General features: G+C 44.9%; 1 protein-coding gene across 1 annotated transcript in view; it reads left to right on the forward strand.

Annotated features, from left to right (window-relative positions):
• The window catches only part of ACBD7 (acyl-CoA binding domain containing 7), an 8,748-nt gene extending 3,107 nt beyond the window's left edge, over positions 1–5,641 (forward strand). The window contains 3 exon segments of the mRNA XM_011968149.1: positions 5,087–5,253; positions 5,418–5,480; positions 5,568–5,641. Coding sequence (XP_011823539.1) covers positions 5,087–5,253; positions 5,418–5,480; positions 5,568–5,641 — 304 coding nt within the window.
• Positions 5,642–7,711: the final 2,070 nt, after the last annotated feature.

The raw sequence follows: 7,711 nt of genomic DNA on the forward strand, positions 1-7,711 counted from the left end.
GCGCCTGGTCCCATCCACCACGCAAGGGCTGAGGAGTGCAGGCACGGCTTGGGACTGGCGAGCAGCTCCGCCTGCAGCCCCCATGGGGGATCCACTAGGTGAAGCCAACTGGGCTCTTGAGTCTGGTGGGGACTTGGAGAGCTTTTGTCTAGCTAGAGGATTGCAAATGCACCAATCAGCACCCTGTCAAAACGGTCCAATCAGCTCTCTATAAAATAGGCCAATCAGCTCTCTGTAAAGTGGACCAATCAGCAGGATGTGGGTGGGGCCAAATAAGGGAATAAAAGCAGGCTACCCGCGCTAGCCAGCGGCAACTTGCTTGGGTTCCTTTGTGTGCGGTGGCGTCGTTGTTCTTTCGCTCTTTGTAATAAATCTTGCTGTTGCTCACGCTTTGAGTTCACGCTGCCTTTATGAGCTGTAACACTCACCACGAAGGTCTGCAGGTTAACTTCTAAGGCCAGGGAGACCACGAACCCACCGGGAGGAATGAACAACTCCAGACGCACCGTCTTAAAGAGTTGTAACGCTCACGGCGAAGGTCTGCAGCTTCACTTCTGAAACCAGGGAGACCACGGACCCACCAAAAGCAAGAAACTCCAGACGCGTCCAGACATCAGAAGGAACATCTTTAAGAACTGTAACACTCACCGTGAGGGTCGACGGCTTTATTCTTGAAGTCAGCAAGACCAAGAGCCCACCAATTCCGGACACATTGGCACCTTCCCGCTGAGGCTGATACTCTTTTTGCGACTGAAGCTGCAACTCAGAGGATCTTTGTTTCTCGGATAGAGTCTCAGGGCAATGTGCCTCAAAGCTAGAAGTCATACCTGAGTATCCTGGCCAAGGCCAATATTGTTTGTACTCCAGCCTATCATGGTTGGGATGGGAAAGGCCTGCTGCAGGAAGGCGCATCAGAAGAGCCCCTTAAGGCAGGAATGTATTGCATTGAGGTGCCAGAACTAGACAGGCTGGACAGAGCGAATAATGCTGAACACTGCTCTAGAACTGGTTTCCCTACCTGCATAGGGAGAAAGAGTGGGGACCCCTGAAATGGCATGGGAAACTGTGTCAGGGCTTAGCTCTAATGTGCAGAGGGGTCTAGGACTTTCATTAGATCTTTTTTTTTTTTTTGAGACAGAGTCTTACTCTGTCACCGAGGCTGGAGTGCAGTAGCAGGATCTTGGCTCACTGCAACCTCTGCTCCTGGGTTCCAGCTATTCTCCTGCTTCAGTCTATCCTGAGTAGCTGGAATCGCAGGTGTGAGGCACCATGCCCAGCTATTTTTTTGTGCTTTTAGTAAGAGACCAGGGTTCACCATTTTGGCCAGGCTGGTCTCGAACTTCTGAGCTTAAGTGATCCACCTACCTCAGCCTCCCAAAATACGGGGATTACAGACGTGAGCCACTGCACCCAGCCCTTATATGGGTTTTTAAAAAGGCTTAGAATTCTAATTAAGGTTTGGCACATCAAAAGGAGTCTAGTTGCTGTCATTGCAAAATAACATGAGACGTTACAGCAAACAGAACACCTGAGATGGCCTAAAACCTGCAGAGGAAGGTCCTACACCCCTTCTGAATAGCCTTGCCCTGTAGCGGCTCTGGCCACTCAGCATTTCAATTTTGTTCTTATTATAAACACAGTCCACGCACGTTATAGAAAATTTGCAGAGTACAAAAATATTTTAAAACTACATAACTTGCCAATAATCAGAGGCAATTACTGTTTACATATTTTTAGTATATATCTTTCTAGTTTTTATTTTTTCTATACAACTTACCAAGCTAAGTGTATAAAAAGAATTTGCTTTCTTTGCTAAAACATAAACTAAAAGTGTTTCTTATGTCTTGCTTTATTGCAAGTACTTTTTTTTTTTTTTCCCCGACATTCTTGCTCTGTCGCCAAGGCTGGAGTGTAGTGGCATGATCTTGGCTCACTGAAACCTCCACCTCCTGGGTTCAAGTGATTCTCCTGCGTCAGCCTTCCAAGTAGCTGGGATTACAGGCATGTGCCACTACGCCCAGCTAATTTTGTATTTTTAGTAAAGACAGGTTTCTCCATGTTGGTCAGGCTGGTCTCAAACTCCCAACCCCAGGTGATCAGCCTGCGTTGGCCTCCCAAAGTGCTGGGATTACAGGCGTGAGCCACTGCTCCCAGCCTGGTCACACAGCACTTAAGTGATGGAGTTGGGATTCCAACCAAGGCAGTCTGGCTCCGGAGCCATGTTCTTAACCATGGCATTAGTATAAAGCAGCCAAGAGTTTCTTAGGAAGACACTCAGAAGACAAGGCGCCCCTTATTCCATGCCCCCGTGCTTCTCAGTCCCCTGTGGGAACTGGGTAGGAGGATGGGCCATGTTCAAGGTTATTTAGGCTGAAGACCCTGATCTCCAACTTACAGGTGATTTTGTTCACAAAACAACTGTTCTGCATGTACTACTGTTCCTGGACCAAACCGAGAGCCGCGCTGCTTATTCTCTCAGCTCAATAATGAGATGCAGATAAACTGGGAAAGGACAGAGTTGGTTTCTGTAACTGGGTACAAGGAGAAAGCCTGGAAATGATTGCCAAGCCAACTCAAAATTACAGAGGTTTCTAAAGCTTTATATGCCTTCTAAGTTATATGTCTGCATGTAAGTGTTTATTCATCTAAAGCCTTAAGTGACTAACTTCTAATCTATAACTAAGGGCTGAGTCCTGAAGACCTTCCTCTGGAGCCTCAGCAAATGTCCTTAATCTAGGTGGATCCAGGTGCTGGAGTGATTACCCTTGTTTCCTGCTAAATCATAGAGGTTTGGGGAGTTCCTTCAGATCCCAGTAAAACTTGTTTGTGGAGGTCTGGGGATTTTCTTCAGACCCCCATAAAACTTGTTTAATCCTAAATGGGTCCTGTTAAGAATTCCTTCATTATCTTGTTATGCCTCAAGCCCCAGGAAGAGCCTGGGCAAAACTCTTGGTGGGCTGTTGTTGGAGTCTTCATATGAGGGCGCTGGCTCTTTCCGTTTTTAATATTTAATGTAACCACTCAGTGCTGACACGGTTGTTATGGCGGCCTGCCTATTCAGCCGTCAGGGGGACCTGGCCACAGTACTGCCTGTCTTTGGGGCCGGAAGGAAACTTGAGCCAGTCACTCTGCTGAGCCCACAGGGTACTGAGGTTACACGGGGGCTATCCACTTTCTGTCCTAAGCCTTTGGATCCAAAGGGAGCTCTGGCATCAGAGAAGAAGTGTGGGGGGCGGGGGCCAGCTAGCATACATCCTTGAACTTCCCCTGTTTGACAGCCAGCCTACAGACAATTCCTGCTTATCCTGAGTTTTAAAAAATAACGTAAGACACAGTTTAATTTAAAAATCTATAAAGGAAAATAATCACGAAGCCCTTCGTAGAGTATAAACTAAGAGGTTAGAAAGGGAAAGGGATAAAGCATCTGGGAACCCTCAGACTCCAGAGTACACTGGACTTCCTTGTCTATTTCAGCTACTGGCTGAACCCTGGGCCAGCCTGAGGGTCTTGCGGGGTTTGGGAGGTCCCCATTTTCAGAGTTAACTTGGGACAAGCCTTACTACTTAAGTCCTTTTTTTTTTTTTTTTTGGAGACAGAGTCTCACTTTGTTGCCCAGGCTAGAGTGCAGTGGCATTATCTTAGCTCACTGCAACCTCCGCCTCCCAGGTTCAAGCAATTCTTATGCCACAGCCTCCTGAGCAGCTGGGATTACAGGTGTGCGCCACCATGCCCAGCTAAGTTTTGTATTTTTAGTAGAGACAGGGATTTGCTATGTTGGTTGGGCTGGTCTCGAACTCCTGACCTCAAGTGGTCCCCTGCCTCGGCCTCCCAGAGTGCTGGGATTATAGGCATGAGCCACCACGCCAGGCTTAAGTACATTGTATATAGCGTTTCCAGGAAGTCTGAAAACATACTACTCAAGTATACTGGTATACAGTTTTCCCTAATCAGCTCTACATTGGCTAAGCAACTCCTCTTTTCTAGAAATCATTTGTAATAAATCTTATAATTTAGGTCTAGTGTGAAAAGGAATCTGTACAAGCAACTCAACCAGATCAGGAATATTGATTATCCTCAGAAGCTGACTAGGTCTAAATAATGCTAATATTAAAGAATGTAGGCATGAGGGCACTGGAAGAGAAACACCCCAGACGATGGTATTAACCGGTAGCAAAGCCCCTGCATGTAGTAAAGTAGGACTGAGGCAGAAGAGGGAGGACGCATCTGTGAGGTCATTGAGAAAACTCCATTGAGTATCAATAATGCCAAAAAAAAAAAAAAAGCAGCCAGGCATGGTGGCTCACACCTGTAATCCCTGCACTTCGGGAGGCCCAGGTGGGTGGATCATGAGGTCAGGAGTTCAAGACCAGCCTGGCCAGTATGGTGAAACCCCGTCTCTACTAAAAATATAAAAATTAGCCAGGCATGGTGGCAGGTGCCTGTAATCCCAGCTACTCGGGAGGCTGAGGCAGGAGAATCACTTGAACCCAGGAGGCAAATGTTGCAGTGAGCCGAGATCTTGCCACGGCACTCCAGCCTGGGCAACAGAGTAAGACTCCGTCTCAAAAAAAAAAAAAAAAAGAAAAAGCAAACTCACCAGGTGTGCTGTGGCTCACGCCTGTAGTCCCAGCACTTTGGGAGGCCGAGGTGGGCAGATCACTTGAGGTCAGGAGTTCAAGACAAGCCTGGTCAACATGACAAAACCCCATCTCTACAAAAATACAAAAATTAGCTGAGCTTGGTGGTGCACACCTGTAGTCCCAGCTGCTTGGGAGGCTGAGGTGGGAGAATGGCTTGAGCCCCAGAGTAGAGGTTGCAGTGAGTGGAGACGGTGCCAATGTACTGCACTCCAGCCTGGGCGAGAGAGCTAGACCTTGGCTTGAAAAATAATAATAATAAAATAAAAAAATAAAAGGAGGGTAAACTGAACATTTTCCGTATTAAGAATTTTCTGTAGTTCTTCATATGAGGTAAGTCCCAGGAGAGGTGAACTCCTTGGAATTCAAGTAAATTAAGATCATTCTGATAGAACCAGAGCAGCAGAAGTTCATTTCTGTTTGAAACCTTCCTCTTCCTGCTCTTCGAGTTCCTATTCCTTGGTGGTAAAATGCTCCTTTTTTTTTTTTTCCCTTTAGGCTGATTTTGACAGGGCTGCAGAAGATGTGAGGAAGCTGAAAGCAAGACCAGATGATGGAGAACTGAAAGAACTCTATGGGCTTTACAAACAAGCGATAATTGGAGACATTAATATTGGTATTACATATTAATATTAATATATTAATGTTACAATTAATATATTATAATTATATAATATAGTATATCATTACTTAAAATATAACATACTCTGTTTGAACAATGTGTATAGAAGTGCACAGTAAAATGTTAACTTGCAAACGCATCTCTCCTTCTCTTGCCAGAGTGTCCAGGAATGCTAGATTTAAAAGGCAAAGCCAAATGGGAGGCATGGAACCTCAAAAAAGGTTTTTTAGTCTTTCACAAGTTTATGGCAAACTTTCTTAATTTCCCCATGCACCAATCAGGGAGATAACCTGTTTGTATCTTTCTAGGGTTGTCAACGGAAGATGCGATGAGTGCCTATATTTCTAAAGCAAAGGAGCTGATAGAAAAATATGGAATTTAGAATACAGCATACGAGGAATATTTGCTTTTGAAGCCTTCCTAATGCTATCATGACCTAACATTTAGAGGGAGAGGCACACTGTTAACTTGATGTATCATGTAGATTTTTGCTATTAGCATGAATTGTAATACTTAGGAGCATACTGAAACTACATAGTTTACTCAATTGTACTTGCTTAAACCAGGTGTCTTTAAAGTTGTTTTTAAGAAAATATGGTACATATACGCCATGGAATACTATACAGCCATGAAAAAGGATGAGTTCCTGTCCTTTGCGGGGACATGGATGAAGCTGGAAACCATCATTCTCAGCAAACTATCACAAGATCAGAAAACCAAGCATGTTCTCACTCATAAGTGGGAGTTGAACAGTGAGATCACATGGACACAGGGAGGGGAGCATCACACACCGGGGCCTGTCGGGGGTGGGGGGCTAGGGGAGGGATAACATTAGGAGAAATACCTAATGTAGGTGACCGGTTGATGGGTACAGCAAACCACCAGGGCACGTGTATACCTCTGTTACAAAACTGCACGTTCTGCACATGTAACCCAGAACTTAAGGTATTTAAAATTAAAAAAAGTTCTTTTAGAAAAGTATTTTGTGTTTTATTTTTATAGAGTTAGAGAGGACAGCTGCAGTTTTTGTTCGTTTGCTTGTTTGTTTTTCCTTGAGGAGTCTCGTTTTCTCACCCGGGCTGGAGTACAGTGGTGCGATCTCGACTCGCTGGAAACTCTGCCTCCTGGGTTCAAGTGATTCTCTTGCCTCAGCCTCCCGAGTAGCTGGGATTACAGGTGCTTGCCACCCTGGCTGGCTAATTTTTGTATTTTAGTACAGATAGGGTTTTGCCATGTTGGCCAGAGTGGTCTCGAACTCCTGACTTCAGGTGATCTGCCCACCTTGGCCTCCCACGGTGCTGGGGTTATAGGTATGAGCCACCACACCTGGTCACAAGTGCAGTTCTGTTACATGGATATATTGTGTAGTGGGGAAATCTGGGCTTTTAGTATAACCATCACCCAAACACTGTACATTGTACCCAAAAGGTAATTTCTCATCCCTCACGCCCTCCCACCTTTCCAAGCCTCCAGTGTCTACTATTCCACACTCCAGGACCCTGTGTTCACACTGCTTAACTCCCACTTATAAGTGAAAGCGTGGCACTTCTTTTGTTTGTTTCTGAGGGTTTTTAAAAATCTTTATTTTCTTGTTTTTTTGTTTTGTTTTGTTTTGTTTTTTTCTGAATTTTTTCACTTAAGATAATAGCCTCCAGTTCCACTCATGTTGCTGCGAAATTTTCTTTTATGGCTGAGTAATATCCCCTGGTATACATATACCACGTTTTCTTTATCCCATCATCCGCTGGTGGATGTGGGGAAAAGAAAGAGATCAGCCTGTTACTGTGTCTATATAGAAAGAAGTAGACATAAGAGACTCCATTTTGTTCTGTATTTGAGATGCTGTTAATCTGTAACTCTACCCCCAACCTTGTCCTTGCAAGAGACATGTGCTGTGGTAACTCAAGGTTTAATGGATTTTGGGCGTGCAGGGTGTGTCTTTGTTCCTAGAAAAGCTAGGTATTGTCCAAGGTTTATCCCCATGTGATAGGATGAAACAATGTTGCTAAAAGGTTTATCTCAAGGCAGGGATTTTCCTTTAAACTTATTCATGTCACAGAGATCCTTGTTCTTATGTCTTACTGCTAATTTCCTCCCTAAAAATGATCCTATTGTCCTGCCACTCCCTTATCTTTAAGATGGTAAAGATAGTTATCTATAAATACTAAGGGAACTCAGAGGCCGGTGCGGTGCCGGTGTGGGTCCTCTGTAAGCTGAGCGCAGGTCCCCTGGGCCCCGCTTTTCTTTCTCTATACTTCGTCTCTGTGTCTCATTTCTTTTCTCAAGTCTCTCGTTCCACCTTACGAGAAACACCCACAGGTGTGGAGGGGCAGGCCACCCCTTCAGGTGGATACTTAGGTTGATCCCATATCTTTGCTATTGTGAATTGTGCTGCAATAGACATACAAGGCAGGTATCTTTTGGATAGAATGATTTCTTTTCCTTTAAGATG

This window comes from Mandrillus leucophaeus, unplaced genomic scaffold, assembly GCF_000951045.1.
Source record: "Mandrillus leucophaeus isolate KB7577 unplaced genomic scaffold, Mleu.le_1.0 Scaffold83, whole genome shotgun sequence".
Classification (NCBI taxonomy): domain Eukaryota; kingdom Metazoa; phylum Chordata; class Mammalia; order Primates; family Cercopithecidae; genus Mandrillus; species Mandrillus leucophaeus.